This window comes from Salarias fasciatus, chromosome 13, assembly GCF_902148845.1.
Source record: "Salarias fasciatus chromosome 13, fSalaFa1.1, whole genome shotgun sequence".
Lineage (NCBI taxonomy): Eukaryota > Metazoa > Chordata > Actinopteri > Blenniiformes > Blenniidae > Salarias > Salarias fasciatus.
Genome location: NC_043757.1, coordinates 26,910,178 through 26,936,790, shown reverse-complemented (window position 1 = coordinate 26,936,790; position 26,613 = coordinate 26,910,178). Strand labels below are relative to the sequence as shown.

At 49.1% G+C, this 26,613-nt stretch overlaps 1 protein-coding gene across 2 annotated transcripts in view; it reads right to left on the bottom strand.

Moving 5' to 3' along the window:
* The window catches only part of ltbp1 (latent transforming growth factor beta binding protein 1), a 79,718-nt gene that overhangs the window by 30,168 nt on the left and 22,937 nt on the right, over positions 1 to 26,613 (bottom strand). For both annotated transcript variants that reach the window (XM_030107077.1, XM_030107078.1), the window contains exons 4-5: positions 24,242 to 24,393; positions 17,375 to 17,542 (exon numbers count right to left, since the gene is read on the bottom strand). In XM_030107077.1, the coding sequence (XP_029962937.1) occupies positions 17,375 to 17,542; positions 24,242 to 24,393 (320 nt within the window). The remainder of the gene's footprint in view (positions 1 to 17,374; positions 17,543 to 24,241; positions 24,394 to 26,613) is intronic.

Sequence of the window (26,613 nt, the reverse complement as noted above, 5' to 3'; positions counted from 1 at the left end):
TTGTTATTTGCTTTCAAACAAAACACGGGCATGAACAAGTGGCCATAAACCAAAACACGCCAAATCTAACAGTCCATCCAACCAACCAGCCAACCCAAGGAATAAAAACTAAGGATAGACCAATTATCGGCCTGGCCGATAATATCGGCCGATATTGGGCCTTTTTCTCATAATCGGTATTGGCCTTTTTTTCCACCAATAGCCGATAAAATAAATTTATCTAAAAACGTGCTCTTTGGATCATAAATACAGCCGGCTCTCTCTCTCTGCCTGAAGTCACTACTCTGGACTGTGGAACAATGTCCCACAGCTACATTCTGAAGCCAAAATGTTCATTTTTACTGCAAATGAATATCGGTTCGACATATCAGTTATCGGTTTCCATAAGTACCAATAATCGGCATCGGCCCTAAAAAAAGCCATATCGGTCGATCCTTAATAAAAACAACCAACCAACCAACCAAAGGAATAAAAACAACCAACTAACCAAAGAAAAAAAGAACAACCAACCAAACAACCAAAGAAATAAAAAATTACCAACCAAAGAAATCCACCTACCAAAAAAATCGAATAAATAAACCAACCAACCCAAGAAACCCAACCAACTACCAAACAACAAAAGAAGCCACTCTGTGAAATCCTCCTGGGGCTCATTGAACTTGTATGTTTTTCTTCAACACTACATCGATCATCAATCCCATCATTCACTGGGAGACGTTTCCTTCCACTCCTCACTGGCTCCACCTCAGGGAGAAGCCCGGAGTGAGAATCTGTTCTGAGTCCTGGAGCAGTGAAACCTGCAGAGGAAGTGGCTCTGCTAGTTTTAAACCGGCACAGTCACCGTTTCCCTGCCTGGTGCCCAAACTGCTTCAACAGCAGAAGGACTTGCAGACGTGTGTGCACCCATGGGTGTGTTGGTCTTAAAATGAGCTGTGGCCAGGCTTATTGCTTATGTGCTGCTATCTTGAGGCAGTGGAAAAGCATCTGTGGAAGTGGGCATTTATGCATGTGGCAGCTAAAATGTCAAGACATATTCCTGACATGAGGACAGGAAACAGGAGCGTCTGATATCCTACGGTACTGTAACGTGTTCTAACGTTTCAGACAGCTGTGCTGTCACACAGAAACAGTTTATTTGTCACACAGTCCCGAGATTATGAGGCTCTTGATTGTCAAGGAGCAAATTTATAACCAAAAAAGCAGTGAAGTAGGTTGCAGGTGCTGACTGGAGTTAGAGATGGGGATTTTCTCTCCTGCACAAATTATGGGATTCAATCATCTACTTTTAAACTATACCATGTCCATGTTTGTGCAGAAAAAAAAAAAAACTTTTTTAAATTAAAAAAAGTACACTGTTTAGTACACTGAAGCAGATTTTTGTCTCAAAAATGATCAACATTTCTTCTATTTAATATTGATCAGATAGAAGCAGTGATGTGTTCTGTCATGTCATTGTGACTGAGTGGAAACCTCTCCAGGTTCTATTCTACAGACGGAACCACTGAACGGATTTCACACACAAACAGTTCATTTGTTTTCCAGCGGCTGCCCTCACGCCCCAGCTGCAGCCGGCGGTGAGAGTTTGGTGATCCACACTCATAACAGCACTGCAAATTGTGAGCACAGCTAATTTTTCACTGTTATGTTAAGATAAATAAAAATCTTGATGAGAAAAAAACAAAAGATGAGATTTTAGCTCTTCATCGTGCCGAAACAAAACATTCCAACATTCCAGGACGGAGCAGTAATCCAACTGTTGTAGGGTTTTGGTTATCTTTAAAGGGACGCACACACACACACACACACACACACACACACACACACACACACACACACACACGCACACACAACATTAACAGTGAGTCTGTAGATGTGCGTTTTTTGTGACTTTTTAAAACATCTGCAAATAATTAGCTTCAGATACGTCACAGTCTGAAGGAGACATCATGTGAATGCAGGGCCCCACACTCGTAAACACACACACACACACACACACACACACACACACACACACACACACACACACACACACACACACACACACACACACACAGTCTGTGTGGCTTGGTCCTGTGGCTCACCGTCCTGCATTTCAAGCTTTTCTCAGCTGAGAACAGCTTCGGAAAAAATTCTATCTGACAAACAAATATGTTTGTCATTACGGGGTGGATTTTGAATTCCTTGTGCTTATGGGATTTCTTTTTTTTTTTTTTTTAAATAGAGGACTCATGCCATGATTAAGATATTCACAGTGAACTTCAATTTGTAAATGAAAGAGTCTTAGTGAAGCTGCAGGCACTGACAGTAACTAACTGAGAAGAGTTCTCGCGTCAGCAGGTGACATTCAGCCGACCTGTGGTCTCAATGATATGCAGCTGAAACCCTGCTGGGTGATGTTTGAGGCTGTGCATCACCCTCACCTCAGCGCAGAGCGGTGTTCCCTCGACACAGTTACTCCGATGTTACATAAACGACCCAAAAACCACGGCGGCAGCACGGAGCAGCAGGTGTAAAAGCCACGCGCTGAGGGAGCAGGCTTATGTAAGGAGTCAGGCCGAAGACAGACGCAGTAAATCCACGGTTCTGCAGAAGCACAGCGTTAACACACACTGGTGATGATATGCATGTGAGAGTAACCAGGTTTGAAGGAAGCAGCATCAGGATACAACACTTCACAGACCAATGACGCTCTGAGTTTGAATGAAGGTGGAACCATGGAGCTCTGCAGAGAACTGAGGGTTCGGCGCTCTTCACACGGTGGCTCAACAGAACTGGACGCCACCAGCTCGACCTCCCAAGAGAAACATGATTTCACCTTTTTAGCTGTGAATAAAGACACATGTTCACTCAAGAGAACAGATCCGTTCCGGAGTCAGCGGCCCCAGTGATCAGCTCCTGAACCGGATCTGGACTGGCCTGTCCTGTGTGTTCTGGTGAGTATGAAGTTATTATTAAAGAGAGTCGCACAAAGAAGGCCAGCGCAATGATAACCCAGAATTATCTCCCCATGAAGAAGGGCTTGTGTCCGGACGGAGAGCCAGCGTGCCGAGGGCAGTGTCGGCTGAAGGGCCCGTTTCACACGGGGATTATTTAAAGTGGCTCCTTTGAAGGTGGAATGTGGAGACGTGAACAGCCTCCTGGACTTCCTGCCGGTCGGAATCAGGCATGTGGACACCACTCACCTGGTGATGAAAAGCATTTCGTCACGCAGCAGTAGCTCTGTAGCGACTAGCGCTAGCTCTCAGGAGCTAATCCCAGCTGCGCAGCTCTTTACTTTCAGAGTCGCAGCTCTGAGCTACCTGGAGCTAAAGAGGTTAAAAGGGAAGCCGTTGCAGCGTTTAAAAAGAGCTGTGTGTGTGTGTGTGTGTGTGTGTGTGTGTGTTTCCCGCAGGTTGCCGTAGTGATGGGAGCTGACGGAGGACTGAAGGCAGCTGGACGGTGTCTTCACGTCCTCCACGCAACCGCCCGACCGGGAAGACGCAGCGGAGATATAAACACACGGAGGACAGCTGCAGACGGCTTTCGGAGCGGGGCTGACATGATTCCCTCCGGTCACGGATGTGTCACGCCGCTGAGCTCCAAAGCAGAGACCAGACCAGTCTGGAGAAGGCTGAGAGACAGCAGCTCTGGCGCTCCACCGCCGTCCCCTTCAGTGAGAACTGAGTGAAGACGTTCTTTTTGTTTTTCCTTTTGCCAAATTCAGATTGACTTGCTGCAACGATCAGATCTGCTTGGTCATTTCCTCGTTCAATTCGTCCGACTCGATGCTGTCACATGTAATTTTGGGCCCGGCGGTCCATCTAATCAATTTCAACAGTCCAGATTTTACCACTTCATGGAGGATGTGAGTAAATCAGGATCCTTGCGTCCAGTTTTTTTGGATTTGGACGTAAGTGTCTCACTGGGTTATTTCAGACTGAGTCTCCCAGAAAACCAGCTGGCCAAAAAGCACATTCTGTTCAGTATTCAGAGGCGGTTGTATAAAAATTGAAAGTCATCTGCTGGAAGAATTGCAAACACTGCTCGACCTGTCTTTCTGCGCTGTGAACTCCCTCCCCTCCCTCCAGAGGTCGTCTCTCCTAAACTGTGTTTTGTTTCTTAATCCGACTGTAATGTGTTTGTGGGTTCTCCCTCGATGAGAGTGTGTGCTTGTCCGATGGTCTGGTGACCAGTCCAGGCTGGATCCTGCTCTCACCCAGAGTCAGATGGGATTGGCTCCAGCTCCACAAGGGACCATCCATCTATCTTGCAATTAGAACAACGACACATTAAGAAAGTCAGAGATCCATGCATGGCGACGATACATGAGTACAACATCTGAGGATAAGTTAAACCTCCAATCCATTTCCATCTGACTCGTCTTTATTTTGCTGCTTTCGGTACTTGTTTTCTTCCTCCTGCTGATGCTACTTTTCCTTCTCCTTGCTCTGTGACATGTCTCCAAGCCCTGAGCGTCCACACCGACGGCAGGCTGGACGTCCAAACCGTCCACTGTCAGCAGGAAACTTCGTCCTCAAATGACAAAACTGGCTGAGGTCCGTCCTCATCTCCCCGGGGGAACGTCTGTGGAGGGCTGCCGTGTGTCACACCAACCACAGGATTTCACACCACATACAAAACACTCGTTAAACTCTCAATGAAATCGCTAATTGAGCATTTTGAATTAAAGGGAAACTGAAGACAATCTAAAGGATTTTTTCTATGAGTAGTTTGACTGTTCTACCACTATGTGAGGAAGCATCCTCAGAGTTATGCTTATATTGACACACTCTCCAAAGACTCAAGTACAAGTTGCTCAGTTCCATACTTTGGTTGGGAATGTTGATACAAACAGGACTTCATGTTGCCGTCCACATGGTGGCGTCACCTGCTCTCTGTGTACGAAGCAGCGGAGATACATGAAGATGACACAAATTCGACTTGGAAATCGCTTCACCGTGTGATTATTTTGTACATCTCAAAACAACGACGAGATTTGATTTCAATCTTGGCAAATGCTCTGAGCTGTACAGGATTCATTTCACGCATCGTGGTGTTTCAGAGCCTGTCCTCTGAGTAAATTCCGCAGAGCAAGTGCTGCATTATTGAGCAGTGCTGCCAGGGGGCGCTGCAGCCTGGACAGACTCTTCTTCACTGGTCTCCCTCCCACTCTAAACAATCAGGCTGATGACCGTCATGCTGCTCTGGATTAAGTTAACATGACAGAGGCTCACCACAGCCATTCTTTACTTAAGTGAAAGTCCAAAAAAACTGGTTCTCTTAGTCTCAAATACACCTGAAGTCCAGACCTGGTTTGTCACCATCGATTCACCACTTTAACCACAGACAACAACCTGGACTGGATTTGTCTCACACTGAGCCCGTTATCATGAACTGGAGGACCCATGCCGTCAGTCTGCATGGGCCTCACGTGTCAGGCTGGTTACCAAAACCATCTGGGACCTGCAGGGTTTGCTTATGTAGTCCCCGATACACCCGAGGTGAACTGACCCAGGGCGCGCACGTGAAGACAGCAGGGATTGGACCCGAGGCTTTGGAGGAGTGAAGCACTCCGAACTCTCTTCCTGCAGCTGCTGGGATGGCTCCTGGACTTCACTCCTCTCCCAGGTAAATGTACATCACCTGAGTGTGTCGTGTTTCTGCTTTTTACTTTGACTCTGGACATTTCACAGCAAATACATACACTCTGTGGTCCAAACATCCCTCAAACAGGCCAAACAGGAACAGGCCTCAACACCGAAGCTGTAGACTGATCAGCTTTTGTCTATTAAATTATTTCTTTATTTAAATTTATTACATTTATTTAATGTATTAAATTATTACATTATTATGACTGAAACTTCTGGTTTCCTTTTGTATGTTTATTGAAAATTTACATTGTTGCATAAACTGATTAATGAGTGGATACAAAACAGCCATGAATACACTGTTTATCCAGTAAATTTCCGTTGTCACATGACCGTCCAGAGCTAGCCTGACATCAATGGCATCATGTTGCTAGGCAACCTGACTTTTGACATCATCAGAGCAAATGCATCTGGAGGTTCCAGCATGTCCCACATTATCGTTCGAGGGTTTCTCAGTGCAGGCACAGTTTTCTGGAGTGCGACGCTAGCGGCCATTTCGACGAATATTTCCACAACGACAGCAGAGATAGCGACAGACATGTTAGCACCACAGAGCTGGGAAGCTTCTGGTTCTCCAGGTGAGAAAATTTAAAACACAGACTGTGGTCTGAAGACTGTGGAGCCATTTGGTAAAAAACAGTCAACCCAGAACACACAGCTGTAAACACCTGACCCCACAACATGGTGCTACAGTAAAACTTTCATATCTTATTCCATAATCTGTTAAGTTTGACAATATTCAACATTTTGTTCATGTTAGGGCACAAATAACTTGATGTGGAATGAAGTATTCAGGACATTCTGCAGCTTGGAGCAGCTCAAAAGTCATAAGACATTGAATTGAGTTTATTTTTCTTCAATACTTGTTTTTTTCCCCCTGATTTAAGGATGTTTTTAAAACTTTGGATCTCACAAACCAGGAAGAATGCATGTTAAAGTGAAGCTGGGGTCAGCCGGGTCACCTGTGTTAATGTCGTGTAGAGTGGCTCGTCTCACACCTTTCTGATCAATTCTGTCTTCATATACACATCAGTTTTATTGCATGCTGTTGAATTTAGAGGGTTTATGGTTTCTGTTGAATGGATGGTACTTCTCACACACTGACGGAACACACTCTCTCTCTGCACAGAACCAGATCTGAGTCCAGGAGAGCTCCTCCACAGCTCCACCAGCGCCTATCTGATCACCAACATCATCGGAGAGGGCTGCTTTGGGAAGGTGGTGAAGTGCCAGAAGCTGGACGACAAGAAGGAGGTGGCCGTGAAGGTCCTGAAGCAGGATCAGGCTCAGGACATCAGGAGCGAGGTAGATTTTACACCTCTGGAGATATTTCCATTACTCTCCCACTGCAGAATATGAACCAAAATCTGCTTTTATATTGTTAGAACCATTGACACGACATCTTCCTCTTTCCTCCCCAGCTGAAAGCCTTAAAGATCATCGGCTTCCTGAATCCTGACCTCGATAACGTGGTCCGATTCTTTGAGCATTTCGAGTGCATGGGGCAGCACTGCATGGCATTCGAAATGATGGACATGGATCTATTCCAGTGGATGCAGACACGAAAGTGGGCTCCACTGGAATTACATCAAATTCGTCCAATCGCCAAGCAGGTTTGTAATGTTTGACCAAATAATCTCTCACTCTGCACATTTACCAATGATCAGTGGAGGACAGTGAGTCCTCACCTTCACAGCATCACAACCCTGACCTCTCATGCTTTGTCTGTGCAGCTCCTGGTGGCCTTGAACGCCCTGCGGCGCGTCGGAATGCTGCACACCGACATCAAACCGGACAATATAATGCTGGTCAACTCGGTGAGCCAACCTTTAAGGGTGAAGCTCATCGACTTTGGGCTGGCTGTACCAGCCCACACGGCCAGGGCGGGACAGTGGCTTCAGCCGGTTGGATACAGGTATGTTCACCCTGCAGCGCCTTCATTAATCCACACTACATGTGACTCCTCACAGGTATCCAGCTCATTTCACACATTAACTCCTGTCTTTCCTCCTCAGGGCTCCAGAGGTTTGGCTCGGCCTCCCGTTCACTGAGGCCATCGATATGTGGGGGGTGGGCCTGGTCCTGGCCTTCCTCTACCTGGCTGCGAACCTGCTTCCCTGTTACTGCGATTATCAGTCGGTAGGTCTGCTTCCTCTGCACGTTTCCAGAACCAGGTGAAAATCTTGTAAAGACAATCAGTTGATGTGTGTGTGGTTTGTGTTTGCAGGTGAGTCACATGGTACAGGTTGTGGGCCAACCGAAAGACCACCAACTCCGGGCCGGGCTGCGTTCCCATTTGTTTTTCATTGAGGAAGAGGCTGCTCAGGGACGACAATGGAGACTGAGGGTAAATGAACCTGTACTCTTTGACTGAAGCTGCTTTGATCATTTTCCTTGAAGATTTCTAAAACTGTTATGCCGACTATTTCACTTCAGACACCAGAAGAATTCGAGGAGGTGACCAACATCGAGCCAGAACTGAGGCCTGTCTCCTCCAAGCGGCCCAAGAGCCTGGACGACCTGGTCCATGTAAGTCTTCTCTGCTGTGGAGTTTGAGTCCACCACTGCTTTTACTTTAACAAACTGCTCCAGTCATCTAAACCTACAAAGGTTTAATAATGAAAATCATCCAAAGAGAAGAAATTCCACTGATATGACTGTGTTTCCAAATCCAGATCCGTCCACACAAGGACACTTCTGAGCTGGCCGACAGGAGACAGTTTGTGGAGCTCCTGAGGGGGATGCTGCAGGTGGAGGGGGATCAGAGGTTCACCCCTGATGAGGCTCTGCAGCAAATCTTCATCACCATGTCCCACCTGAGGAAGGACCCCGACTGCAGACAGTAGTGAGTGGCTGTTTGTGTCTCACTTATGAAGGTTGCTGTGTTGTTTCTGACAGAATCATTAACTGTTATTCTTCCTCCAGCCTCAGCACCTCCAGGAACAGGATGAAAGTCTGTTCAGAGGAGGAGCCAGACGAGGACGAGACCCACCCTGAATATCCAGGGATGTATACATTTACAGAAATGTACGCAGCCCTGGAACTGTGTTTGGCCCCAGAGGGAAGTGAGAAACCCGAGGACAGCGAGGCCCCCAAGGTCAGCGAGGCCCCTGAGATCAGAGAGGCCCACAAAGTCAGCGAGGACCCCGAGGTCAGCGAGACCGCCAAGGTCAGTGAGGCCCCTGAGATCAGCGAGGCCCACAAAGTCAGCGAGGACCCCGAGGTCAGCGAGACCGCCAAGGTCAGCGAGGCCCATAAGGTCAGCGAGGCCCACAATGTCAGTGAGGCTCCCAAGGTCAGCGAGGCCCCCGAGGTCAGTGAGGACCCCGAGATCTGTGAGGCTCCCGAGGAGAGCTTTATCACCACGTCTCACCTGAGGAAGGACCCCGACTGCAGACAGTAGTGAGTGGCTGTTCTGTCTCAAATATGAAGGTTGCTGTGTTGTTTCTGACAGAATCATTAACTGTTATTCTTCCTCCAGCTTCAGCACCTCCAGGCAGAAAATAAAAGTCTGTTCAGAGGAGGAGCCAGACGAGGACGAGACCAACCCTGAATATCCAGGGATGTATACATTTACAGAAATGTACGCAGCCCTGGAACTGTGTTTCCCAGAGGGAAGTGAGACCCCCAAGGTCAGCAAGGCCCCCGAAGTCAGCAAGGCCCCCAAGGTCAGTGAGGCCCCCGAGCTCAGAGAGGCCCCCAAGGTCAGCGAGACCCCCAAAGTCAGCAAGGACCTTGAGGTCAGGGAGGCCCACAAGGTCAGTGAGGCCCCCGAGGTCAGCAAGGCCCCCGAGGTCAGCAAGGCCCCTGAGGTCAGCAAGGCCCCCGAGGTCAGTGAGGCCCCCGAGCTCAGAGAGGCCCCCAAGGTCAGCGAGGCCCTCGAGCTCAGCGAGGCCCCCAAGGTCAGCGAGACCCCCAAAGTCAGCAAGGACCTTGAGGTCAGGGAGGCCCATAAGGTCAGTGAGGCCCCCGAGGTCTGCAAGGCCACAGATGAGTGCTTCATCACCATATCCCACCTGAGGAAGGACCCCGACTGCAGACAGTAGTGAGTGGCTGTTTGTGTCTCACATAAGAAGGTTGCTGTGTTGTTTCTGACAGAATCATTAACTGTTATTCTTCCTCCAGCCTCAGCACCTCCAGGAACAGGATGAAAGTCTGTTCAGAGGAGGAGCCAGACGAGGACGAGATCAACCCTGCATATCCAGGGATGTATACATTTACGGAAATGCGTGCAGCCCTGGAACTGTGTTTGGCCCCAGAGGAGTGTGAGGCCCCCCGAGGCCAGCAAGAACCCCGAGGTCAGCAAGGACTCCATGTTCAGCAAGGTCCCCGAGGTCAGCAAGGACCCCAAGGTCAGCAAGGACCCCAAGGTCAGCAAGGACCTCGTGTTCAGCAAGGACCCCGCGGTCAGCAAGGACCCCAAGGACAGCAAGGACCCCGAGGTCAGCAATATCAAGGTCCCCAAGGTCAGCAAGGTCTCCAATATCAGCACGGACCCCGAGTTCAGCAAGGACTCCAAGGTCAGCAAGGACCCCGATGTCAGCAAGGACCCCGAGGTCAGCAAGGACCCCGAGGTCAGCAAAGTCAAGTTCCCCGAGGTCAGCAAGGACCCCGAGTTCAGAAAGGACCCCGAGTTCAGCAAGGTCCCCGAGGTCAGCAAGGTCCCCGAGGTCAGCAAGGTCAAGGTCCCCAATGTCAGCAAGGACCCCAAGGTCAACAATGTCAAGGACCCCGAGGTCAGCAAGGACCGCGAGGTCAGAAAGGACCCCAATGTCAGCAAGGACCCCGAAGTCAGCAAGGACCCCGAGGTCAGCAAAGTCAAGGATCCCGAGGTCAGCAAAGTCAAGGTCCCCGAGATCAGCAAAGTCAAGGACCCCGAGTTCAGCAAGAACCCCGAGGTCAGCAAGGTCAACGTCCCCAATGTCAGCAAGGACCCCGAGGTCAGCAAGGTCAAAGTCCCCAATGTCAGCAAGGACCCCGAGGTCAGCAAGGACCCCGAGGTCAGCAAGGACCCCGAGGTCAGCAAGTTCAAGGTCCCCAATGTCAGCAAATACCCCAAGGTCAACAAAGTCAAGGACCCCAATGTCAGCAAGGACCCCGAGGTCAGCAAGGACCCCGAGGTCAGCAAGGACCCCGAGGTCAGCAAGGACCCCGAGGTCAGCAAGGACCCCAATGTCAGCAAGGACCCCGAGGTCAGCAAGGACCCCGAGGTCAGCAAGGACCCCGAGTTCAGCAAGGACCCCGAGTTCAGCAAGGACCCCGAGTTCAGCAAAGTCAAGGACCCCGAGTTCAGCAAAGTCAAGGACCCCGAGTTCAGCAAGAACCTCGAGGTCAGCAAGGACCCCGAGGACCCCGAGGTCCCCAAGGAGAGCGAGGTCACAGAGGAGAGCGATTCCCCCGAGGACAGCGAGGCCCCAAAGGCCCCCAGAATGTCTGGAGGCCACAGAGGTTTTAAAAGACTCTGCTCCCTGAAAAAGTTGGTTTGGTAAAATAACAAAGAGAATCCGCAGAGCTTCCAGAAGGATGAAGACCATCTTCAAATGCTACCTCCATCCTCAAGATGAGGAGTCAAGCCTACATGTTTTTCCTTTTCACTCTCTTCATTTGTTTGCTCAATGATAAAATAAAAAATAGCAATATAAAATTCTGAGTGTGTTGTTTCAGACTGGTGATTGCTCTAACTTGGTTTTCCACTGACTTGAGCATATTTAAGCTTCTTTAGGTTGAGGACGTGCAGTGGTTGGTGCTCTCGCCTCACAGCGAGAATGTCCTGGGTTCAAATACCAGCTCGGGCCTTTCTGTGCGGAGTTTTCATGTTCTCCCCATTAGAGATGTTCTGGTACCATTTTTTGCCTCCCGATACCGGTTCCGATACTTTTACTATGGGTATCCAATAGCCCCAATGTTTTTTAAATTAAATGGGAATTTAAATAGAATATAAAACATTAGTGCAACAACAACTTAAATAAATCTAGGACTATATGTTGTTGCATTTTTAAATTGAAGTGCAGCCACAATATTGTAAAATGAAGGTATTTAGATAAAACAGTATAAATAACAGTCGTGCAACTGTAACTTAAACAAATCTAGAATTTTTTTTTTTTTTAGGTGCAAACATAATATAGTGAAATGAACAGGGCATTTAAATAGAACAGTAACAAAGAAAGTTCAACAGCAACTTAAAAGATTACTTTCCAAAATGTTACAGTCCAAAACCAACCTATGAAGTTACATAAAAAAAAAAAAAAAAATCCAAAGAGCAGAAGTTGCACTCTGAACAAAAAAATAGGCTTCTTTAACGGGCGCTGTACGTCTGTCACGTGATCCATTCTTCCTCGTCGGTCAAGAACAGCAGCTGCAGCACAGCGGCAAAGAACTGTGTCAGAGCTAACGACCAGCAGATGGCGGTAATGTAACCAACGGGATGCAAGCTGCCGTAAAACATTACAGAAGAAGAAGTGACAGCGCTAACGGAGCTAAAGGAGCTAAAGGAGCTAGCGGAGCTGACCAGTAAATAGATTACTAATTTAATTAATGACGTGGTCTCGGATCGGTGCCTGGACTCCAGGACTCGCCGATACCAATGCCAGCATTTTCGGCAGTATTGGTGCAATTTCCGATACTGGTATCGGAATCGAACATCTCTACTTTAAATGATCTGATCTGGTCTGGTCTGGTCTGCAGTAAATGAGCTGGCCGCCGCCGCCGTCTTTAATAAAAGCAGCGGGAGGAGGGAGCCAGAAAGCTCTCAGCACTTGGCGAGCGGCGGCTCTCACCTGGGAGAAAACAGGCCAGCGGAGCTGGAAAAACACCGCTTCAGGCCCGTCTGTCCAGGCTGCGGCGGCCAGATGGGATCTGCACACAGGCCGGGCGGTCCGCCAGCCTCCGGACTGCCGTCAACCCATTCTTTGAATATTTTCAACCGTCACCAAACTATCATCCACAGTTTTTACCTGAGCGCTACCGAGAGCCGTACTGCAGGCCGGAGGAGGGAAACCTGCTGACCCCGGCCCGAGAAGCAGCTTCAGCTTCAGCTGACGGTCAAACAGTGGATGTGGAGGTGTCGTGTTTCATCAGGAATCTGATGATACCAGACGCTTCACAGTACTGACTCATCTAAAAGCAGATGAACATTAAATCCATGAGAAGTTATTAATATTGATCACATCAGGCTCGACAGGGAGGAGACAGACCAGCGGTCCAGTCGGAGATCTGTTGTTTCTGTGCTGCAGGGTGACAGCTGTCACTCGGGCTGTGGCGATACACTTTTTTTGCCGATACGATATTCAGCTCACGATACGATATATATCACGATTTTCAGCCAATGACATGATTCAATACGATTTGATAAACTAACATTTTCTGTAAGATTTCAGGGGAAAGTGTGATTTTGGTGACATCTTGTGACTGTTCCATTGACTTGGATTGATTTAACCGAACTGAAAAGTGAATGCATCAAACACAATATATGGCTCTGACGAGGCAGAGACAGCAGTGATCATCAAATGGTGGCCCGCGGGCTGAATCCGGCCCGCAAGTGAATTCCAATGCACGCACGCACCAACGCACCACTCCCGGGCCCGCGACCGTACGCGACCGGGCCCGTGCAACCCCCACCCCGCCGGTCCGCGACTCCACGCCTTCTGTCTTCTTTTTAAAAGCGAGGTGCTCCCACACATCTGCTTTGAAACATGACGGCGCTGGAGTCATGCTCACTGGCATTTTCTTGGACTTTCTCGCTCTTTCTTCTTCTGTGTAAAGACAGAATAGGGACAGGTAGAAGTGCTCCACAGCGACACCAGCGGCTGGCTGACGTAACTGCTCTTCCTGCAAAGCAGACGGAGTGGGGGGAGGGAGGCAGCGAGCAGAGTGCCGGACGGAACATGGAGGATTTGAATGAGACTTAGGCTGAATCCCATTTCACCCCTTAGCCCTTCCCCTTGGCCCTTCCCCTTAGCCCTCCGCCTATGAAACGGAGTGCTAAGGGGTAGGGGAGAAAGTCAACCCCTCCGAATTGGGACACCCCTCCGACAATCGCGTACGTCATCAGTAGTCGCCGCTGCCGATGACGTAGGCAGATGCGACAATTATCTGCCGAAGAAGAATGTTTTTCTTACATTTTAAAACTTTATTAATTGACAAAATACTGACATTTATGAACGTCTTTCGTTGCGGACGCCGCCATCTTGCCGATCTTGGAAGGCTTTCTGAGAAATCTGTCATCCAGTGGCGATGGTGGCGAGGGGCGCTTGTTTTGTTCGCCTGGACCGTGGGGTTAGTTCACTTCCGCATTGGCGGGGGCGCTCGTTTCCCACCCGCGCATTCCAGGCGGGCCGTGTTGAAGAAACCAGTTTATTGAAAATAATCGTCTATCTGTTGTGTTTGGAATGCGCCTGGAATGCGCGGGTGTGGAAACGATCACTCCAGTCAATGCGGAAGTGAATTAACCCCGCCCGCCAGGAATGATCTAGGCTGAAAGAACAAGCGCCCCTCGCCATCGGCCGATACCCCTCCGTTTGGAGTGTGCCTCTCGAGAATCTCCTTTTGGAGGGGTGACTGGCCCTCTTTCTTGGCCCTACCCCTCCGTCATAATGACAATTGGGACACTCCTACCCCTCCACGTGAACGCGCAAAACGAGGGGTAGGGCCAAGGGGAAGGGCTAAGGGGTGAAATGGGATTCAGCCTTAGTCTATCGATACTTGCGACTAAAAGATCGATACTTTCTGGGGAAAAAAATCGATCTATATCGCAGAATCGATAAAATTGCTCAGCCTTAGCTGTCACCTCCACTTCCTCCCTCACATCCACAAAATGTCAGTGACCACGCCTCTTCACTCCCATCCCGCCTCCAAACCCCGCCCCTTCTGTGTCGACGCCACAGTATAATATATAGAACCAACGGGCAGCGGCAGAAAGGAAACAGTCACCTTCACCAGGAAGAACCCTGCAGAGCCAGATTTAAAGATTCCAACTTTCTGCTTTGATGACAAATCATTCAAACATTTGAGCAGGTTCTTGTCACATTCTGTCCAAAAACAGAGATCTGGACAAAAACTCGAGAATAACTCGATGAAACAGCATCAGAGGTTTGGTTAAGTCCAGCTGACTGAAACGGGACTGTTTCAGAAGAGCAAAGCTTGTTTACATCTTCGTCTTCCAGGTTTAATGAAACGCCGATGAAGCCGTCAGCGGCGCTCCGGTCTGGACCGGATGTCGGTGTCAGCGGCCAGCAGGCCAGCAGAAACAGACCCTCCTCTTCCTCCCACGCTGCCGTGAATCACCGGTCCTCCCTCGCCACCTCTCTCATCACGGAGGCATGCTAAACACCAGCAGGGAGACCCACTCCGTCTCAGAGCGGACTGCAAATAAACTCCACAGCCGCGCCGCCGGTATTTCTGATTTAGACTGTTTCACAGATATGAACTGAAATTGATTGAAATTCTAAAACCATATTAAGATATTTAGATTTGTGATTTATGAGTTAAAGTGAACTTTCATGGAGGAACCTTCTAGAACTTTTAAAGCGAGTCAAAAGCTGTTATTTAATTGACTTTATTTTGAATTTGAAGTTTTGGAAAATAAAGAAATTCCCCAAATGATCATGGAAACTTGTTTTAATACCAGTTTCAATATTGATTGACTATCACAATTCAATGTGATTCACAATCCCATGTCCATGAAAGGATTTGTTTTACAAAATAACTCCACAGACAGTTTGTGACTAAAATATTTCTATTTCTGTTAAATCAGTGCTGGTCTTCTTTTCAATGCAGTGTCAAATGAAGGGACAGTAAGTGACTGTGAGGCACCAGCCGAGGCAGATTTAATTCTCTTTGCAAAAGAATAACTTCAAATAGCTTTTGTCTGAACTGGAATAAAATAAATGACCTGATTTAAAAACAAACCTCAAAGTAAAATGCTTCCTGACGCATTTCTTAATCCACAAGTTTAATCGATCACATCTCCACGGACTTTAAACTGTTTCTTGTTCCATCCAAACGGAGGAACGACGGATTGTTGAGAGAACATCGCTGCTGATGGATGAAACCACAGACAAGCGGCTCCGCTTTTCAAATCAAACAAGTCAAGTCTTCACCTCAATGTGTCACAGAGCTCCTGGTTCTCACACACACACACACACACACACACACACACACACACACACACACACACACTCACTCCCGCCCCGGGTGACCTGGAGGTTTCCCCCTCTCGGCTTCTGCTGCTCCGCTCACACTAACCCGTCCAGCTGAGTCACGCAGGAATTCGGCCTGTTCCGCTCTCCCCATGTTTCTGCATGTGTCAGAGCCAGAGACGGCGACGGGCTCCTTGTAAGGGCCGAGGCAGGTCCAGACAGCGCGCCGGCTCTGCGCAACACTCCAACAACGCCCACACCGCGCCGCTCACACAGCAGCAGGCTCACGCTCACAGCGCTCCGTCAGTTAAAACCTCCTCACAGCGGGCAGGAACCACGTTCAACCTCTAATACCTGAGTCTGACATGAAGCAAGAGGACAAAAACCTGCTTTCAACAACTGTCTGGAAAGAACCTGTACTTGGTTTGAATTTATACATCAAATTCACAGGTAGTGAAGCTCGTTTCCACGGCGACGGTAATCAGAGCCGCTGAAAACGCTTCTGTTTGAGATGAAGCTCTGAGAAGACTGGAGCTTCGTCTGGACAGCAGGAACACGGCTGGAAACGAGAACCACAGTCAGGAAGCAGCTCTGCTGCACATGGTTGGTAGATGGACCTGGTCCTGGTCCAGATTCTCCCAGTCCTAGGCCCAGTACACATCCTCCTGGTTCAGGCTCCAGTCCAGATTCTCCTGGACATCGTAGTTTAGGAGTTGACAGTCACCATAATAACAATCCAACTTCTTTTTATTTATATCTGAATGTCTGTGTTCTCCACTGTTAATGTTAAGAGTGTATTGTTTCTACAGTGTGTGTGTGTGTGTGTGTGTGTGTGTGTGTGTGTGTGTGTGTGTGTGTGAGAGATTTCATTACAGAAACAGACAACAGCACCAACTAGTGGAACCAACATGAAAAATGAATCATTTTCAGCATCCCTGGTGTTTCCAAGGAAACGGGCAATGCGGTGAACCGTCTGGATGGAAAACCTTTTCTCTGTGAACGTCATGTAAACGCAGCCTCGGGTTCAGCAGTTCACCTGATTAGCTGTTTAGTTAACAGGTTAAACTAGCTGTCGAGGCAGCGGCGGCCTCGAGGTTCGGGAAGTACATGTAAATTTGCAAGTTCGAATCCCACAGTGGACCAGTCTCCACTGCGGGTCCCTGAGATTCACCCTTGACCCCCATCAGCTCCCTGGAATGCTGGGTAAATGTGGAAACAGGAATTTCCCCACAGGGATAAATAAAGCCTGCTTTCCTTCTGCAAATCCAGATTCTTTGAAACTGTCCCTTGAGGACGATGTTCAGGCTGCATCACACTGGAAAGACGCTCAGTCCTGCTCCCAACCACAGCGTCACTCTTGAATATTCACTGCGATTCACTTCAATCGATTCAGGCATGCTGTTCATGTTAGAAGTATCTCACCATCAAGTGACACCGCGGAAGAGCAGTTAAAAACCGTTGGCTTTACAGCCGATCCATTCAGACGAAGCCGCTCCCGCCTGGAAAATTACTCAGTGTTTCACCAGCTTGTACCAAACGAGCGACAAAAGTGGAGCCATCAGCGTAAACAGAAGGACGGGAGCGGGGCTGCACAGGCGGCGGGTCACTCACCCACTCTGAAGTTGGGCGCCGTCAGGGTGTCGGTGGCGCGGCCGTTCTCGCTGATGATGGTGGTGGTGTTTCCCAGCTCGCAGTTGTTGTGGCACCTGCCGCCGACGCAGGTGACCTTGCAGATGGTGGGCGTGAAGACCACCTTGATCCTCCCCGTGTGGTTGCCGGCTGCCGGCGGGAGCGCGGCGCACAGGAGCAGCAGCGGGAGGAGGGAGAGCGGAGGAGCCGGGGTTAGTCTTGGATCCATCACAGACGGATTAATTTCTTTTCAGGTCGGAGCTCGTCACAATCGACCAGCTCCAGTCAATGACGGCAGGAGAGAAAAAAAAAAGAAAAAAAAGCTCTATGTAATCTTGAAATTCTTCTAAGCGTCTGCCGCGTCTCCTCCCTGTAATTCAAACACTTCAAACTAGCCCTGCCGAAGTGATCCTCCTCCTTACGGCTGCTAAATCCATCGGCGCCTCTAAAATGTGAGGAGGAATTAAAAAATGCGAGAGCAAACAGAACTCTGGGACGTCATCCAGCTCCTCATCACAGGTCTCCGGGGGCGGGGGGGACGGGGGGGGAGACACTGGCACAGCGGCACGGCGAGGCGTCCACGGCAGACAGACAGCGCTTGTGCCACCTTCAGCTCCTCCGCCCGCCCTCCTGCCTCCTCTCATTCTTTTCAATTGGCCCCGTTCGGCTCCGTCGTATTTAGCTCAGCACACAGGAAGCCTTCGCCAAGTCCACACCGAGAACGGGAAGTGGACGCGGTGGCATTTACAAGGCTGGTAAGACAGCTCATGTAGCCGCTTCCTGCCCGCTAAGTCGTCTTCTCCACCCGGGATAAATCCAGTCCTCAGCGCTGACTGACAGGGGGACATCCCAGCATGCCTCAGACGACCTGACACGGTTTCTGCTTATCAAACAGCATGATCACCTCGAGCCGATTCTTTTCGCTTCAATGCACTCGGTTGTGCGCGGTGTTTGCTGGCATCCCGGTGTCGGGTCCAAACCCCTGTCTCCAGCGCTCACTGCTTTGTCTGTGGTCGTCAGCTGTTCGCTCCACACAGTGCAGACTTGTGGAGGCGAGCCAAGCAGCCGGAGGAATGCTCTCCGCCGCCGAGCGGGACGCCGCGGGCTACCTAAACACTCGCTAATGTGAGCAAAAATTAACTATTAAAGAGGCATCCAATACGACGCCGTGGCCACGAGGAATTCCAGAGGAGAGTCGGGTTTAAAACCACTGCCAGGACCAAATATAGACGTCCAAGATCTGGCGACTAAACACGGGTCGCACAATTCCCTCTAGTGGGAAGATCATTGCCAAAAAGAAATAAACAAAGAAAATAGCAACATAAACCAGAAAGGCAGTTTCTAGCTTCGATGAAGGAGCAGTTCTGAAACCAAACAAGGAAGAAAAAACAGGTTTGAAAAAAGCACAAGTGGAATCTACTTCATTCGCTTTAGATTGGATCTACTAGGCTAACCCTAATCCCATCATGCAGCTACAACACATGTTCATTTGAGGGCGCTTTCGCCCGAAACGAACACTGACCAGAGAGGAAGGAAAGCCTGAAGAACAAACCTGTCATTGATCGGTCCAGACTGAATGCAGAAGTTCCGCCCATTTAGCCGGCTAGCAGCTCGCCACAAGTAACCGGGATATATATATATATAGTCTTCTGACATTGAGTAGAGTATGAGGAGAGCTCATTCGGAGGAAGATGAAACACAATAAACTCTGCACAGCCGGTCAAAGCACAGAACTCTTCCAGTTTCAGACCTGCGCTGTTCTGACTTTTTCACCATCCGGGCTGCTTAAACAGCTTGAACACTGTAGTCTAATGGCTCATTGGTTGTGCTTGTTGAATGTTGAAGAGGTGTGCTGAGACGTTCCGGTGGGTCACTGCTGTCCTGTAGTAATGCAAAGCCACTAGTTTATTAATCAAAGCGTTGAGGAATTAAGAAATTGCTTCAAAGCTTTTGGTGCTGCCTGGTGCTTTCTTTAAAACACACCTACGACTGATTCTGCAGAAATAATGGATTCTTTGGCCCTTGCATTGAGCTATGGACACAGGCTATACGCCTATAACTGAGCAACAGTAGACCGACTCAAATCCAATTGAACTCTAAATTCTTATTTTCAGTAACACTTCCGGCTAAAATGGTTAAAAAGTGTAAAACTACTCATTCATTCTCCTGTTTCAGTTTCCTCTTGTCTTATAAATACTCTTGTATCGATAGAAAGCAGTAAGAAGACTGATGCAGATGATGGAAAAGTTCTTTTATTTCTATGATTTTAAAGTAATTGTGTGTATTTCTTTGTCTTGGTGAAGCACTCTGAATCGGTGTCGTACGTCTCTGTGAGTCGTGAATTACTGTGAATTCTGCGTCTTTATGGAAGTGTCACAAAACTGGTGATAGCAGTTTAGAGGAATCACATGTGGCAGCTGCAGGGAGACAGAGCACACATGAAATAACAGCTGTCGTGACTCAGAAAGGCTCCTGTCAGGTAAAAGCAAACATACGTCACGCTGTGTGTTTCAGCCTGTGAATAACGCTCCGGTTGTACTGTTGAGAAAACTCTTCAATGAATACACATCGTGGAATGAGAAAGTCACTGTTTTGGTTGGATCGGCATTAGTCAGACCCTGATGTTTTCCTTGCAGAAAAAAAAAGTGGCACAGGCAAGAAAAAGAAAACTGCTTTCACTGCTTCTCTGAGTCAACCAGTCCGGGTACAACTGAAAAGAAAAAAAAAAAAAATGCTTTGCCAAAAATGACAGAGCGAGGACAGAAGGCAGAAGGAACATTTACCTCAAACGATGGCTGACTGACGGGTTCGTAAGCAGCTACATGACTACATGTCTAACATCGACAGGACGCTTCTTACTACTGCCAAAGAACAGTCCTGAGTCACTGAGTCCACACCTGCAGCAACGTCCCTGATCAGACCACAAGCAGAGAGCCCTGAAGACCAGTGTGAACAGCCCCAAAGAGCTTGAACCCACACAGTACCAACGCCTGGTGCCTGGGAATGCAGTCCTCATCCTTAACCAGGAGCGTCCTCAGATTAGAAGCAGCGAGCGTATTCTAATCTGCATCGCACTTTGAAAAGTGGAGCCGTTCTACTCTGCTGACGTTCGTGGGCATGCAACGCTGTGTTCAGGTCCGGCTCGAAAAATCACCAACTCTTCCACTCCCTCACAGTCACGAGGATGCGTTCAGGTACCGAAACATGATGCCGTTTGATTTTACATCAATCGGTACTCAGTAGATCTGATGGCTATTCGGTTTGTACCTATAAAGGTACCGGATTCGGTACCCGTCCCTAGAACAGACACAGGAGCCCGTCCTCACCTTCGTCTGGAGACAGCATGACTGATTTGAAGAATCCATGGTGAGTTTTGAACTCACAAACATCCTGATGTTTTATGGGTTTTTTTTTCCTGCTTCCAACACATGAGTTTTGATTGTACAATTGTAGGGATGCACTGATACCAAATCAGTATCGGCTCCAATGCTGCACTGAGGTGCTCTAACTGGTGAAAAGATCACTGATACCACTGGAGTACCAGGAGACCATGTTCTCCACCAGCCCGGCGTGGCTCCTCCACCCATCGGGGGGCCTGCTCCCTCCTTCCTCCCGCCGGGGCTGCCCCGCCCACCCTCACACATCTTGCGAGCAGATTTTTGTTGCTTGCGTCAAGCATATGGAGAGAGAGTCAGGAGGAGATCGCAGACACAACACAGACATCAATCAGCATGAGAGGAGAAAATGTTCAGCATGAGGATGGAGGCGGCGCGGCGGAGGGGGATGACAGCATGAATACCAGAGCCGGGGGGTCACGTCTGTCTCCCTCATGGCCTCTGCTGCTTCACGTGAGCCGAGCAAGTGACCTAAACCACGGCTCCGCGGGACGGCGGCACTGAACTACACCCAGTCTGGCTGTGGGAACACTTAATTACCTTCTTAATAAAGTTACGAGCAGCAAACAAGCGGCCTTTTCCAGGACCAACATCTGTTTCATCGAGCAACAAACCATGACACAGAAGGCTTGTCCCAATAACGGCTCGATATTCCGCTGCTGATGTCTTTGTCAGCTATATTCCGTTTCCACGGACAAGGCGAGATGGGAAACAACAACAGTTCAGTGCGAATGCCTCCTAGGATAAAACAGTCCTCCGGTTGACTGTTGACTGGTGGTGCTTCGTCCACCGGTCGTATCTTTAATGAGGCCATATTCTCCTTTCTTACCGAGCCTGCAGGTAAAACTGAGGCTCCTTCGCTCATCTGAGGCTTTTCCCCGGGGAGGGAGGCCCGAGGGAGGAGTGAGCGAGAGCCAAGGGAGAGCTGCAGGAAGACTGGGAATAACTTTCCAGATGTGGCACCGCAGCCGGCCGTCACGTGGGACGGAGCTGGCAGAGGAGTGGGCTTCCTGTCCTCCAAGAGCAAACATGTCTGCTGCTCTCGCTGTGTTGACTGCACCACGGTTTTCCCATTAATGAGAGCTTTAAAGCAGCCACACAACTTCGCTTTGTGTGGACCAGGAACAGGTGTCCAGATGTTCTGTCCGTCCCGAACATCAACACACACAGTCACACGCTGGGCTTCAGAAGCTGGAAAGACAAACCGCAAACCGTGCCGGCAAGCTAAACTCTAGAAGCTACAGTGAGAGGAAAACATTGCTTTTGTTTACTGGAGACAGCAAATACTGATCCAGCTACTTGTTGACGACGGTGATTGGGTCGAGCAAATACCTGAGGAGCTACTTTATGTGACTTGGGTGTAAACAGACGTCGACCACAAAGCGGTGATCTTACAGAAACTGTGTCAACTGCTGGAAAAACACAGGGGAATATCTGACAATCAACCCTTCTGTTTTCTCAGCAAACACGAATTAAATTAGATTCCTCATTCCTGTAGGTTCCTGTTTTGAACAGACAAAGAGAGAAGAGCGTCAGCACTTCGGCAGCGTTCCCATTCTCAGCTGATTTCGACCACACTGCTCATCACAGAAAATGGATGTACTGCTGCCAGGTACAATACCAGCAGAAAGGCTGGTCCACTGAGATCACTGAGAGATCCACTGAGCTCAACTCAAAGGTCTGTACAAAGACACTGGGGACACCTCTGAGCCAGGAGTCCAATCGTCTCCATCCTGCACGTTTTAGGCCTCGAAGAACCGACTGATAAACTTTACAGTGAAGTCTTCAGGGTTGGAAACAGCAGCTCGAAGAACATTATCTAGTCCTTTAAATGGAGCTAACTGCTCATTAGAGTATATCGTACGGCTCTACCTCCAGTGTCCAGACAGTCCTCGGCAGACACACTGACTCATGTGTTGTAAATTCCAACGTTGCATGCTGTAATATTTTCTTCAATACCACGTGTATAGCGTGTTTAACACCACTGTGTTATTCCTTTTAACTTTCAGTTGGATGAAAATAAGTTTGTGCATGTGACCAAACACAGTCCCTTATAGTTTATATCAGAGTTTCTCAGCCACTGGGTCGGGGACCATTACCGGTCCGTGGATTATTTGGTTGGTGGCCTCCTGCCTCTCTGTACGTGTCTCCGTCCCACTTGGCCCGATGTCTGGCCGTTCCTCTGGCTTTTACAAACTGCTAGCCGAAGCTAAACTGAGCCGAGGGGGTTATTTTGGAACTGGGTCTGGACCACTGCGACCAGGTCCGGGCCCGCTGGAGTGCACCGCCACCGCCGCCGCCGAGCCGTGCGTCAACACCGCGCCGTCTGCTGACCTCCCCATTAATATCCCGGGCGGCGGCGGCCACGGGCGCGAGCGCTCAGAGAGAGGGCCGCACTTTCTTTAAAAAAATATTGACTTATTCATAAATGCATACCGGTGAGTCTGATGTCGGAGTCCGGCCTTGAATTTATGACAGACCATAATAACCAGCCAGCAGCTGGTGAATTATGGCTGCTGCTCTGTCAAATGTATAAAAGTGCGACCGCCAAACACAGTTGGTCCAAAAAAACGTCTTTTTTTTCTTTTCCCCCTCGTTCTAAATGGCTCGGGCAGCTCAGACATGAAAAAGCGTCTCCTAAAAATGTGAACGCCACAGGCTGGAGGGAGGCAGCGCCGGCCGGGTGTCTGTCTCTGAGAACACAAAATGAAGATGGAAAGAGAGGGCGTGGGGCTGCGGAGCGTCGGCAGCGGCCGAACACGGGAAGCCGTGGATTCGGCGCAGGAGGCCGAGACAGGTAACGGGAATCCAGCAGCTTCTCCACACACGGCGGGGCGATTTCACCCCGGCTCTCCCATCCCGACACTCTCGCCCCGTCAGAAATTACCCTCCCAAAATGAGACTAATAATTCATTTTCGACAGCCTTGAGCAGAAGGCAACACTTAAGTCTTTACGCCATTACCGCCGGGGCGGCGAGTCCTCCCCCTGCCGCTGCGCACACACTGTCAGCGTCGGTGTGTGTGCAGGCGGACAAACGAGGGCTGAAAGTTTTCCTGTGATTTGCGCCTGATTGCTTCCAGGGACGCTGCGGCCGGGACTCCCGGTATTTCTCACTGTTAGCAGTTTGACATCCTAATTAAACTTGATCACTTCACAAGATCTTCCTAAACGCAGGTTCCTTACAGCCGGGTGTTTTCAGTGCGAGCGGCGAATCCTCCTCGGTTTCGTTTAACAGACAAGAGCCTTTTTCTAGAATTCACTCCAAAATATTGCTACAAACAACACACATGGATATAAGCACACATTTAGAAAATTGAAAAGAAGAAATCATGACTGAACACAAAGAACATGATTGAATCTGTTAGCATGTATCGACCGAGAGTCAGTAAACTCTCTTTCCAGCATAAAACGAACCAATCAGGGTCCAAGCAGATGGAAGAGGAGGAGACTCACCATGAATGCTGTGGTGTCCCACGGTGAGGGGGATCGGCCTGTCCGGCTGGGCCTGCACATGCGTCTGAGTGTGTGTGGTGTGTGTGTGGTAGTATTTGGGCTTCAGGACGTACTGCTGGCCCTGACCGGGGTGCATCGGGACGGGACGGATCCTGCAAGACAAGCACAGCCAACGTCAAGTCTGAGACATGGTTCAGGAGATGCTCCTGCAGTACCAGAGAGGTGGTAGCTCCGAGAGCAGACCGGGCGTTTCTCTTTTTAAAGCAATCACAAGAATAGAACAGCAAAAATGCATTAATCCCAGAGGGAAATTCATGTAACATTTCTAAATAATGTGATTCATGTGTGGTAAAGGCACCAATTCCCTCTCTAGATTATTTTTTGAAAATAAAACTTCATTGAAAGAGCCAGTTTCGGTACCAACCCTTTACCACTGTCACACTCTCTTTTTAATCATAAGATCGGTGTGTATTGTTTAGAACAAGGCTGTCAAACTGTTGAGTTCAGGGACAAAATGGAGCCATGATAACCTTAAAATTCGAACTTTTAAAGTTTTTCTTTGTTAAATTGCAGAGTATGCGCGACGGAAACGTCCATATCTTAACAAAACCAGTCAGTTACTATTGAAAATGACCACAGTCTCAACACAAATCCAACTTTAATGAAACCTTCTGGAGTAAAATCCAATGAAATATCCAAAAAACGTCTCCGATAGCTGTTGCATTATGGGTGTTTTTACAAACTCCCCCTGACAGCGTGCCATTGAGTCCTGTTTTATAGCAACCACGTCGTTTTTTAATGGAAATTTTGTCCGTGTTCTCTGGCCGGACTGAAACCTCCTGCAGGCCAGTTTTGGCCCGCGGGCCTGATGTTTGACAGCCCCGCTCTGGGAGAAGCCGTAAACCTTTGTGCCTTCACACAGCAGATATGTGGCTTGATCTGGAGACAGTAGTCCCGGATATTTGGAGTCAGACTTCATCTGGATGAGGCCGCCTTTAAATAGCAGGTCAGCCGGAGCCCGGGGATCCTGGGATCCTGGCGGGGTAAAAATAAAAGAAGGCCTGGATATCTCAGTGTTTGGTCAGCTGTCAAAGACGGGAACCACCGGGCGTTATCTAGATCCTCTCATCTGAAGAGCAATGGTGTGAATCCCCGTGCAGCTCCGGGAGATAGAGCCCTTCTATATTTTACATCCTTTATCTCCTAAAGTAGGCTAAATGAAATTTACTCGACCTTGTTTACAGCACGCCGAACGCCAGAGGTCCCGCAGCCAAACGGGCGTGCGCTCCGAATAGCGAGCGTGCAGATCGACATTAGTGCAGATAAGCGGCTTATCTGGACTTAGTAACACAGATCAATTCTTCCAAACAGGCGGCGGCGAAGGCCGCTGACAGGAATGCAGGATTCTCCGGCGTTAGCGGCGGACGGAAGGACGGCCGTTACGTCTCGACCACGAGCGAAACGGAGGGAGGCGTCCCTGTGGCCGATCGGACGCCATGGAGTGGCTCTGGGGTGGAAGAAGGCGACGTCTCGCCGCTCTCCGCTCTGCTCATGACGAACGACGTGGAACACGTAGCGACAAGCACAGGAAGTGGACTGCTCCCTCTGCTGGTTGCTTTACGCCACATGTTTGCATCGATTTGTAATCGTGTTGGTTTCTAACTGCTGAGTGTCTGGTTGTGCCTCCTCGGCGGGTTCTGTCTGCATCACTCAGACGGATCTAACAGCTGCGTGTTCTTGTGTCGAGGTTCTTTCAGGTTTTATCCTCCGGTGAGTGTTTTCAGTCTAGTCTAGTCGTTCAGGACGTTGTCCTGGAGGTGTCAGGTTCATGTCTCATGTCTGCTTTCTGACTCCATTGATCGTTTCCATCTGCGTTTTGTCACATCTGAACTCCTCAGATGCGTTTTGAAGTCAAGTTTCTCAAACATTAATGATCTCCTCATGAGAATCATCTGAAGCTGAAAAGGACGATGAAGTAAATAAATGGAAGGACTTTTATGGAAAACGTTAGAAACTGTCAAATTCCAACAAGGTTAAAAGCCAGTGAGTCACATGTTGGTGTTTCCATTTATCCACCAGCGTGTTTCAATGCTCCAGAGGACAAGAGGTCAGGTGAAGGTCTCTCAACACTCAACAGCTCACATGATGCTTCAAAGGCTCCGTCCTTCCTCAGAAAGATGGAGGATGCCCGGAGAGCGCAGGGCTCCAGAGGGAAGACGATGAAGACGGAGCAGCGGCCATTTGTCAAGCCGATGTATTTTCATCCCATTCATATGAGCGCCCCCCCCCCCGCCCCGCCACTGCCCCGCCGCCCCCGCCACAGTATAAATAAACAGAATGTGATCTCCTTGTAAATAGCTGGGCTGTGACCC